This window comes from Dermacentor silvarum, chromosome 6 (assembly GCF_013339745.2).
Source record: "Dermacentor silvarum isolate Dsil-2018 chromosome 6, BIME_Dsil_1.4, whole genome shotgun sequence".
Lineage (NCBI taxonomy): Eukaryota > Metazoa > Arthropoda > Arachnida > Ixodida > Ixodidae > Dermacentor > Dermacentor silvarum.
In genome coordinates this window covers 130,255,317-130,266,434 of record NC_051159.1, presented here as the reverse complement: position 1 = coordinate 130,266,434, position 11,118 = coordinate 130,255,317, and the positions used below count along the sequence as shown (strand labels likewise).

The 11,118-nt window shown below is 47.7% G+C and overlaps 1 protein-coding gene across 1 annotated transcript; it reads right to left on the bottom strand.

The window, feature by feature from the left end:
• Nucleotides 1-478: 478 nt before the first annotated feature.
• On the bottom strand, nt 479-10,481 carry LOC119456893 (putative ammonium transporter 3). Its single transcript, XM_037718707.2, has 8 exons — nt 10,396-10,481; nt 8,097-8,640; nt 6,555-6,626; nt 6,161-6,220; nt 5,982-6,055; nt 4,840-5,159; nt 2,892-3,092; nt 479-1,825 (listed from the first exon to the last, which is right to left on the bottom strand). Exons 1-8 carry the CDS (start codon nt 10,478-10,480, stop codon nt 1,598-1,600), a joined length of 1,584 nt encoding a protein of 527 aa, XP_037574635.1. The 5' UTR covers nt 10,481; the 3' UTR covers nt 479-1,597.
• Between the last annotated feature and the right edge of the window lie 637 nt (nt 10,482-11,118).

Sequence of the window (11,118 nt, the reverse complement as noted above, 5' to 3'; positions counted from 1 at the left end):
TCGCGGACGTGAACAAATAAAACACTTCTATAGTTGATGGTTTTGCCACTGAACTAAAAAAAAAAAAAAAGAGGTGGCTGCGTTCTTCGTCTTTTTGCTAAGCAATGTTGGGCATTCCCAGTCTGTCCGCTCATGTTGTATATTATAAACGGCTGCTTTCATGCGTGACAATAATGAACATGAGAAACGGCATAACCAGTGTTCTGCTGCGTTCGTTCAATAAGTGTGGTACGAGTGGAAAGATGGTGAGACAAAAAAAAAAAAAGTTTTCCTTGCCTGATTAATGGAAGGGAAAGGAAGTCGAGGATGGACGAGATTTAGATAGCGAAACGAATAACAGTCCGCATTGATTCTCTCACCTTTGATCAATAGTGCATTTACATTCCTCTTTCGGCGTCGTACAGCATAATGTGCCTGCTAGAATAATATTTCTGCGAGATGAGTATTCACTAATACGTGTGTTTCAGCAAACGACGGAAGTAACTGCAGATCACCGCGAGACTCCTTGGTCCTACAATATACCTACAAGAGGTGCTGATGGGTGTTTAAGTGGAGCTTCGTTAATGTGCAGTCGACATCAATATGAAAAGGAACACCAAGTTATTTTCAAACGCCCATAGGGGTTTAACACACATGCCCTTCATAAAAGTGGTCAATGAGACTAAATGTTCAACAGGAAAACTAATTAGTACATATCAAGTTCCTAGACTTAAATCCACTCATCAGGAGATATGGCGTTAAAAAATATCGCTTTTCCCTTTCATATAGTTGACGATTGTACATTGATCAGACAGTGAAGGTACAGACTTGTGGAGTTATTGTCGGTAACATGAACTCATGCGCTGTTTGAGAACAAGCATCGTTCTCACAAAAACTTGCATTTTTTATTCACTTTTTTAATTCAATATAGGGCCAGCCTTTACGGAAAAATGAAAGTATCAGTCGAACACAATCCTTTCAGGGTAGGCAATGCTGGTCATTTTATTTTGGTATTTAGTCATTACGGCAGTATCAGCAACTTTCGCAAGTAGCGACGTTTCAAGTTTTCTCAATTCTCACAATAAACAATACTTTGCTTCTTGGTCTCATCATACATCTACATTGGGGGAACGACACCACAAGGACGGAAGTGTTATACGGCGCCTTGTACTGCGGCGATCATTGTGCTGCTTGAAGAGGAAAACGAGGTATATTATAAAAACCGTAAATATTCTGACACCGAGCGCGCATTCTGAGATATAAAACCACAGAGGAAGCGCAGGGGAGCAACCTGTTATTAATACAAAGTTACAAAACAAACGTAATCAGAGCCTTGTCCACGATAATGAGAGGACATTGCGAAACATACGTATAGTAAAGATTATCACGAGTGGAGATCTGCCTCATCCAGGCCTGTCATGTACACGAAAACGCAGAGAACATTAACGACTCGAATATGCGCCACAGTGCAGTGGAAGAACCCAGTCTAGGACGTGTACTCCGTTTAGAATGAATGTAAAGGAAAAAAAAACACGCCAGTTTTTCACGTAAGCCCTTGCTGCTCCTTTAAGACGTCGGTAGACGGTATAGCGGCCGAGCGAGCCGGTATGGCGGCGTGCTAGGCGATGGTGCAGTTGCTTCTGTAGTTGGCCACAAGCCTGATGGTCATCTCCTGCTGGTTCAGTGAGTCCTTGTTGGCCAGGCCATCGTGGCACTCGGCGCTCATGGCCTCCCAGAAAGGGGTTGCTGCGTCTCGCTGGAAGTCAGGCGAGGCGCAACCCACCGGAGACTCATCTTCCGCGTTGGAAGCGCGTTCCATATCTTTGCCCTCGACGGGGATGTCCTCCTGTACAGGAGATAGCACGAGCAGACGTCACCATTGCGAAGCGGCTTAGTGGCAACATGATAAATCGTATTGTGCACACACACATATGGACGGAAAAAGCGACGGTACATGCGGGGTAGCTACGAACCAGTTTCTGATTATTGATTGATTGACTGGAAATGCTGACAGCAAGCACGATACGTCGCTGGCTTATACACAGTTATAATCGTTAAAACAATGAATTTGTGAAGTGAAACATTTCAGCTATATAGAAGTTCACTGCCAGACACTGGGCAGTCAATTGCAATGAAAAAAATAATAGACAAATAAATGGAAATTGACCTGCAGTTAATGGTCATTTGTCACTTTTTTTTGTATGCCGGTGTGTATCTGCACTACAATTTATCCCTGAGCATTTCGTGCCTAATATTCTTAGTACCAGGGCACAACCACAAAAGATGGTGAATCTCCGCCGTAGAAACAGGTGTCGGGCACTTAGTGCACGTTGTAGGGTCGGCACCTGCAGATTACCTGGCGCAGGTGACAGCAGGTGTCAGGGCAACCCCAGCCCGAAGCTTCCGAGCACAAATGTTCACCACCCGGGAAAGGTGGCGGAGAAGGAAGCAGACGCACTGGATACAAAGATTCTTCCGGCGTTGTGCCGTTTTGCCTGTCACTGTAATTCTACAAGGACTACGCAAATAGAGATGGAACGAAATATGTTAGGCGTAAGGTTAAGAGACAGAAAGTGAGCGGTTTGGAGCACAGAGCAAACGGGCATAGCCGATATTCTAGTTGAAATTAAGAGCAACGAAGTGGAGCTGGGCCGGCCATGTAATGCGTAGGGTAGACGACCGGTGGTCTGTTAAGAGTTATAGAATGGGTGCCAAGGCAAGTGGAGCGCAGTCGAGGATGGCAGAAGATTACGTAGGGTGATGAAATTAGGAAATTTTCAGGCACGAGTTGGAATCGGTTAGCGCAAGACAGGGGTAAGTTGAGATCGCTCAGAGAAGCGCTTCTCTTGCAGTGGACATAAAAATAGAATGATGATGACGATGATTCTTGGAGCATCTTTTGAGGCGAGCACCTTTTGGTAGGCCTCGCCCTCGTCTTCGGCACGGAGCAGGCTGGCATCTGGAGGCTCGGTCTCAGCGCTCGTGTCTCGGCAAAGATGGGTCGCCGGGAACGACTGGTCGGGCTCCCGGTGATCGATGCAGTGTTCCACAAAATCCGCTCCTAGCAGCTCGTCACAGGGCCGCATCCGTAAAGGCGTCACTTTGTTGATGAACTGGGAAATGAAAGCAGATCCTCATCTATCACGACCCGTTTTAGACGTAGAGAAATTAGTTATAAGTTACAAGATCGGCCTCAGTCGCCATGTTCTGGCCAGCTATTCGGCACTGGGGGAAGAAAAGTACACGAAGGGATGATAGACGATGACGGTGAGAATGAAAGAACAGCAAGAGGAAATGTAGGGCATTACGTTCAAACGACACACACTTTATCACTTCTTTTTGTATTGCTTTGTCATGCCGTATTACAGTAACTAGCCTAAACCTCCATTCAAGCACATACGCCAGGACTACACGATTGTTCGCATGGTTGTGGCGATGGTGAAACTTTATTTCCGAAAAGGGTCCTGAAGGACACCCGACTGTTCGTCAAGGTGTAGAGGGCACCTCCCACGTCGGGACGGGGAGCCCTAGGCTCTCCGCCGCATTGCGGGCCTTCTGGACAGCCCAGAGTTGGTCTTGTAGCTCGCTGCTCCTAAGAGCGTCGTCCCACTTGTTCTTGTCCTCCAGATAGGAGGCCTGCGGCGCGCATCTCCACAACATGAGTCCCAAGTTCACATGTCCACCACAATGTGCACAATTGTAAGTTCCGTAAAAATAAACGGAAAAAAAAACAGAGGAGAAACAACTTTTCTTTAAAGCGAAAGGCAGGAAGGCTAGATGTATAAGAATTGGCGTAAGTTAATCACCATGTACTGTGAACAGAAAGGCAATGAGAAAGCAGGCCAGGTACGCATAGATATGTTGCACGTTACTAAATAAACAGGCACGCGTACAAGCAAACTAGCAGACGGCGATACACTGAACTCTCGTTAACACGAACTTGGTTTAACCAAATCCTTGCATATAACCAAGGTTTTCGATAGAATAAGTGTAAAAAACCGCTTGAGACGAACCGCCTCAGACGTCTCTTCGGTTAAGATGAACTTGGAGTGACCGCCACCGCTACTGATCCTGTAGGCACTCTACTGGTGGCCTGCGGCGCACATCGCCAATGGACAGAGGCGAAAACATGAGGAGGAAACAAGAAAAGTAAAAAAAAAAGCGGAGAAACTGTTTTGGTCAGTGCCTTTTCTCAGCGGGAGCATGTGACCTCGCGTCATCATACGGATCCTATAGGCTCTCCACCACGAGCGCTGAGAACTCCCTAGTGAACTCTTTCCAGCAGCATGAAGGCACAGAAGGATTTTTAAGGTTATCAGGTGAAATGACGTCGTTTGTGGCTGCTCGCCGATTTGCACAGGAGCGACAAACATCAATCACAGACTGGATGAAACTAAGCAAGAGTACCCCTTGAAGACAGTTTTCTTTAAGTTCAGCTAAATAAATGTATTTTATGTCATTTTTTCCCGTTGTAAGTCTACTACATTTGCCATATGTTGCCAATTATGTTTTTGGAGGGCACTTTTGTTAAGACGAACTTCTGATAAGACGAACAAATTTTCATGGTCCCTTCGAGTTCGTTTTAAAGGGAGTCTACTGTATTGACACTATTCTTCTTCGATGTCCGCTGCATTGAACAATAATCGCTTCCAAATAACTGCTGAAAACTATTTCATGCATACTATCCTTGCCTTAGAGAAGATTTGCGCATTACAATCTCTCGGAAAATTATTCTTGACCGTACGGAACGCGACGCCAAGGCCGCGTCTTCGTCACGCCACGCTCTGCAGCTTTTCTGTAGTTCGCAAGAACACAAACGCCTTTTGCGGAAACAGAACTCTCGCGGAAATAAGTGCTCGCCTTAAGCACAAGGAAGGTGACGCTCGCACTCCAGGCGATGATGGTGAGGCAGGCAGCCAACTGGATGCCGAGAAGACTTCCCCCGCCGCCTTTGAAGAGACCGAGGCGGTGGTGACGTAGCCCCTGGTACCGGGTTGTGTCCAGAAACAGGCCGACGGCCAGCATGCCCCAGAGGCCACCCACGCCATGAATGGCCGCAGCATTTACGGGGTCGTCGACGCTCAGCCAGCGCCGCAACAAGGACGGCACCGGAGTCGTGCACAGCCCGCCCACAGCGCCGACCAGCAACGCTTCCCAGGACCGATAGAAGGCCGAACCGGCTGGAATCACAGCGCAAAAGACCCACCCGCCTGTTTTGAAATGTTCTGCATGCACATCTCGCCTTTTCCAATAATTAGAGCAGTGTATCTTGCCCGCAAAGACCGCTTTACGTACTCTCGGGTAACATACGCTACTATACATCGAAAGAACGTACAGCGATCTTAAACGGGACACGAAAAAAACCTTTTCCCGCCCTGTCTGTCTGAGTCATTTTGAATATTTCAGGTATAGCATCACGCCAGGATGCTTTCTTTTTTCCTCTTGTTCGCGAAATGAAGGGCGCCACTGGTCATTTGAATTGCGCTGGCCACCCATTTTCACATTACGCGTTAATCCGCCAAAACGGCAATTGAACGACCACATATACCATACGCTAATGTAGAGGCATCGATTGCTTCTTGCCACATAAAATACGTAATTGAATGCCGCACTGCAGAGTTATGACTAGCCGGTTATATCTTTGAAATGTTTGCAGTGTCGAAGTTAAAGATAAAAAGGTCTGCACGTACGTACGTAAGAAAGCGGAGATGGTAAGGTCGTTCTATACGTATGTTTCATAAATATCCACGCTAGGTGCAGTTTGGTATACGCACACAAGCGGCTGAAATTTGATGGTGTTGATATCGCCCCTATTGATTGAAAAGACTTACTCGGACGGATAATTACTGAAAAGTCCTGCATTCCAAAAACACAGGCACATGTAGACTCGCCAAAGCTGCGTTTTAATAGCTATTTGGTCAGTTGTGCGAGTTTTTTTTTATTTTTTTTTAGTGGTAGGCTCTGTAATTTCGTATGGCACTTGGTAAATTTTCATTACTAACCTGTTACCGACACTAGTGAGCCAAGAATGGAAGTGATGATGTCTTCAATGTCAAAATTCTTGTGAACCAGATAGCTGCAACACAGAAGGAAGTGTATCAAGGCACACGTATGGCTTGCTGGAGGACTTCATCGCTAATACATGACATAGTCACACAGAAACAAAATAAGGAATCCTTACGTTGCTATAGTGCCAACGAGGCCACCGCCGATAGACGAATTGATCGTGGAGACCGCTGACCTGAGAAAAAATTAATCGGCATAAATGTTCGTTGAAATATGATGAGGGCAGAAATCGCATTAAGAAAAGAAAGCTGCTCGCGTGAGTTTTATAGTAACAGCCTCCTTTATTTGGCAAAAGGCGTGAACAACGACAGCAAATGGATGCCTAAACGTGCATATCAGTTATCTGCGATAACGCTGCGTGAAAATATTCATATTAAGCTACCGTGCAGCAATCTTGATTACCGAGAATCACTTGCCTCAAAGCAGGAGTGTAATGTACAGTAAAATTTAAAACGAGAGAGGGAGGGAGAGAGAGAGATAGGAAAACAAGAATGGCCACAATGACATACCTGGCGGCAAAGTGCCATTTCTCGTCTGATATGCCGAACGTGCTGCCGCTATTGAAGACAAGTGAGCCCCACCTTGAGGGAGATAATAAAAAGTCTTATTGTAGGAATACTTAATGATACAGCAAGCTGGGTTAGTTTGTATAGTTGTACGCTTTGAAAAACCACACGCGAAGACGTGAGGAAATTGATACTAGTCTTCTCTTCCTACCTTGTCTTTTCGTACTGGTGTTTTAAGTGTGCCAAGATTTCTTTATATCGCCTGCAAGGAGCACTGGCTGCAGCTTATACATTTTACATCTTGGTATGCGAGATTTATAAAATCAAAAGCACCCGTGGCCGCGGCTGTGGCGTTGTGCTGCTGAACACAAAGTGGTGGATTCGATTCTTGACGGCCGCATCGGCCACATTACAGTAGGGGCAAAGTCAAAGTATTTATTCCAACATTACAAGGCAAATTCAATGTTGAGGATGACATGTAAAAAGCCTTCCGTTTGACAGGGATGCCTTCCGGATGACGGGGAAAAACCTTCCGGATGACTGGGCGAAATGCAACACCGTTTGTGTACCATGCTTTAACCCGGAGCCCTCCACTACAACGTCCATCATAACCACTGTACAGTTTCGGGATGTTAAAGCTCACAATGCACTTAAATCAAAAGCAAGCCTAAGGTTAATGGGCTGGCGGTGACAACCAGATTGTCAAGTCTAGACGGTTATTGATTGTACATTTAATATAAAATCTCTGAAATTTCCAGATGTACAAGCTCAACTTGTCAGCGATGTCACATTCTGCCTGTTCTACTAGGGTGCTGTGCAGCGGGCCCCGCCAGAACACGTAGTGAGCAAGGTTAAAAAATAAGCTTATAACACTGCCAAGCGACTGTTTCGTTTCTAAACAAATACCATTTCCTAAAGCGCTGGAATGGCTATCATGCCCATAGCATTTTCTGAAGAGTGACTCAACGTCAACGCCAACCTCTTTCATCCATATGAACTGTGGCCTTTGTATGTCACGTGACTCTTGCAGAAGCAACCACGCATGCGTTTATCGACTTCGCGATGACGGCTGACGAAATGTAGAAATGATGACATGATGAGGTTTTGTCGAAGGTATATGAGTGGCGTCACGTTCCAGCTGCTACACCTTAATAGTTTTGCTTCTTTTGCATTTATCTCAGCCACCTATTCCAATACCTTGCCCTATGTCGCGGTGATAACTCTTATCATGGCGCTCGGCCGACTCACCAGACGTGTGTCACATGACAGTTGACATGTGTGGCAGCGACGAGCAAGTGATACGAACACCCCCAACTGAGAGAAACGCACTATACTAACGACACAGAAGCGTTCAGAAAGTGTGAAATATACTGAGTCGACACTGTACAGACATGCTGATAGGCTCGCCCTACATACAGGGTAGGGCGAGCCGAGGAACACGGTCGATTTGCGCATTATAGAGTATAATCTGTGGTAACGTGAATTTCAATAACAAAAATAAAAACAAAAGTCCGGTTGCGTTCATGGGCTGTAAAGTATGCTTACCACAGTGTGAATGTGCCGATCATGGCGTTCGTAGGGTTGCCCATGCGCGGCCTGCTGTGCCGGTCCCAACTGAGTCTAGGGCCGAGCATCAAGGCCGAGATCAGTCCTGACGTGCCGCCGAGCAAGTGCACGCAGGCCGAGCCGGCGAAATCAATGACACCGATGCCGTTGAGGAAGCCGTGCCTGCTCCATACCCATCCGGCGGGTATGCAGTACATGAGCGTGCTGAGCGCCGAGAAGAGGCAGTACGCGTGGAAATTTGTGCGCTCGGCCATGGCACCCGACACGATGGTGGTGGCCGTGGTGGCGAACGACAGCTGGAAGATGAACATGGCGAACTCCTCGCCCATCACCTCGGAGCCGGCGTCCAGGAAGAAGGAGCCAACGCCACAGAACGGGTTGGTGCCGGGGCCTCTGCCGTTCTGCAGACCGTAGCCGACGCTCCAGTAGGTCAAGCCGCCAAGGACCACGTCCACGGCGTTCTTCATCAGGATGTTCACCTCGTTCTTCTTGGACACGCAACCGGACTCGAGCAGACCAAAGCCTGTGAGCAAAGGCGACGAGCGTTGTACACAGTGAAAGCACGCGAAAAAATAAAGAGCTCACCAAGTACCGGCGGCGCACAGTGGTCACAGCTCGTAAGAGAACTTATGCTTCGGTGGTCGTTATTTGCGGGAAGTCGATATGTTACGCTGTGATCTTGTGTGCAACAGGAGGGCTTCATTAGATGTCATTCAATCTTCTGGCTTTACCTATTCAGTGAAAACGAGAGTTCTTTGGTATAATTAATCAAGTGTGGGCCTCACGTGACATTCCAGGTATGCAGGGTGTTTCACTTAACTTGGGTCAAACTTTAAAAATATGCAAATGCTACGTAGCAGGACAGAACCAAGATAATGTTGTTTGCTATCGCTTGGAGATTCTTCGATTTTTATTGCATTCCACCTAATTAGATAATTAGTCTTAATAATTAATCAACTTCTCAATTATTATAATTAGAGGAAAAGTGTCAATGAGAAAATACTAGAGCAACATGAAAAGCACCCGATACAAATTTGTTATTTTATCCGCCACATCATCCTTACGCTACCTACGCATGCATCTCTCCTTCCTGTCCTCATCATCTTTAAACACTATTTAATCGAGAGCATTATATTTCCCATGGAGCGGAAAATCCGGCGTCCGTCCGGCGTTAACACCCGACGGTACCAAAACCCACGGGACCAAGTGATGACGTCCCGTTTCAATGTCAAGTAAAACAGACCTGGACCACAACCAAAAATTTACTTTGCCCAATTCGAAAACTGAGTTGACCAACGTTCAATACGACCTAGCCCACTGACAAAATTGACTTGGCCCACCCACAACATTTCAGTAGCCCATACCCCAAATTTACTTTGCCCAATTCGAAAATTGAGTCAACCCACGTTCAAAACCAACCTGACCCACTCCCACAATTGACTTGGACCACCCCCAAACTTTGGGTGGCTCGCCCTCAAAGCTGACTTTGCCCAATTCGAGCACATCACGTCATGTGACATAGCCACGTAACCAAGAACTTGAAGTTGCAAGGTCACATATGACCAAGTGATCACGTCATGTGACAAGGTCACGTGACGTAGACGTCGAAATAGTGTGCACGTCGATGTAGTCGACACGCCAGAATACTTTCGCATTCAATGCACGTAAGGAGACTTAAGTGCCTCTGTAACTTTTCTTGTGCCCTTTCGTTTTCCCCTGTGCAGAGTAGCAGGCTAGACCATATTAGCTCAGGCCGACCTCTCTGCCTTTGCTCTGATAAATCCACCGGAAGCTTTTCCGGTTGGCCACCTTACCTTCCTCTCTCCATATAGTGTTTCTCTTTCTACGCTTAGGCGGCTCAATTGCCGGTCTCCACCTGTAACCGCCACCATCGCCGGCACTTTGTCGACCGGCTTTATTAAGTTCAACGAGGGAAATGGACTATCGTGCAAATAATTCCTTCACAGTAGGCTTCTTTAGTGATTCAGTAATTACAGTAATTCCTTCAAAGCTAGGTCTCCACAAAAATGCAGCTGTAGCCACACACACCTTTAACAAGTAGTGCTTTCTTGAGAGTTCGTCAACCGATAAAAGTATTAACCTTACTTGTACGAGCAGCACCTTGACGGCGAGTTAATATATACCGTGCGATGACAATTTCGCGAACTTTACGAAGAAATCAAAACGACACAAGAACGTAAATCATTGTAGTCACTCAATGCAAAAAGAAGCACCGCGTATATACACGAACGGCGCGGCGGACGGTCAGCGCACCCACCTGTCTGCATCGTGAAGATGACGAAAGACGACGTGAGCACCCACGTCGCGTCGTCGGGCTTCATGCTCTTGGGGTCCACGATCATGGCTACTGCCACTGCGCTTCCTTTTAAGCAGCTGACTGTCAAACGCGCCCGTACTTCGTCAGGCCCACCGAATGAGTTCTCAGGTGAGCGTATACCGCAGCAGCAGCTCATTCGAATGTCTCGCTCGCCCCCTTACTCTCGGCGCACGCCTTCTCGCGAGAGAAGGCGTCCAGTTCTTCTCCGTGCCGCTATATGGCGACAGGATTTTCTTTGTGATGCTCGGCTCCTGTGTCTCGGCCACCGCCGCAGTGTGGCCTCGCACGCGCGCTCACTCGAGGCGCGAGTGAGACGCGCGAGCCGCGCCGCCTCGTAATCCCGGTGGCGTGATGTTTGCTCGCCGGGTTGCAGCCGCGCGCCAGAGCGCCGCGGATCGACGGATCTGAAGCCTCTCTGGGGAGTCGCCGGCGGCCGCGGGGGCCGACGAGCGCGGCGAAGCAGGAAGGGAACGGGATATTAGGAGGCTGAGCGACGGGACGACGGCACGCCTCGGACGTGCGGCGCGAGGCCGGGGGAAAGGGAAGGGCGTAGCGAGTGAGAAGGGTAGAAAAAGGGGGGGGGGGAGAAGAGGAAAGCGGCGGAGAGTAAGGTTATCGGCGAACTCAGGCGCTGTCAGAGAGAGAGAGTGAGAGAGAAAATAG

What these genes read in the sequence shown, in the direction of transcription:
- LOC119456893 (XM_037718707.2), bottom strand. Translation starts at nt 10,480, where the DNA reads ATGATCGTGGACCCCAAGAGCATGAAGCCCGACGACGCGACGTGGGTG. An exon ending in CTCGTTGGCACTATAGCAAC is followed by an intron (nt 6,056 to 6,160) that starts GTAAGGATTCCT and finishes TCTGTGTTGCAG; the next exon opens with CTATCTGGTTCACAAGAATT. An exon ending in TCACCTTCCTTGTGCTTAAG is followed by an intron (nt 3,093 to 4,839) that starts GCGAGCACTTAT and finishes TTCATTTCCCAG; the next exon opens with TTCATCAACAAAGTGACGCC.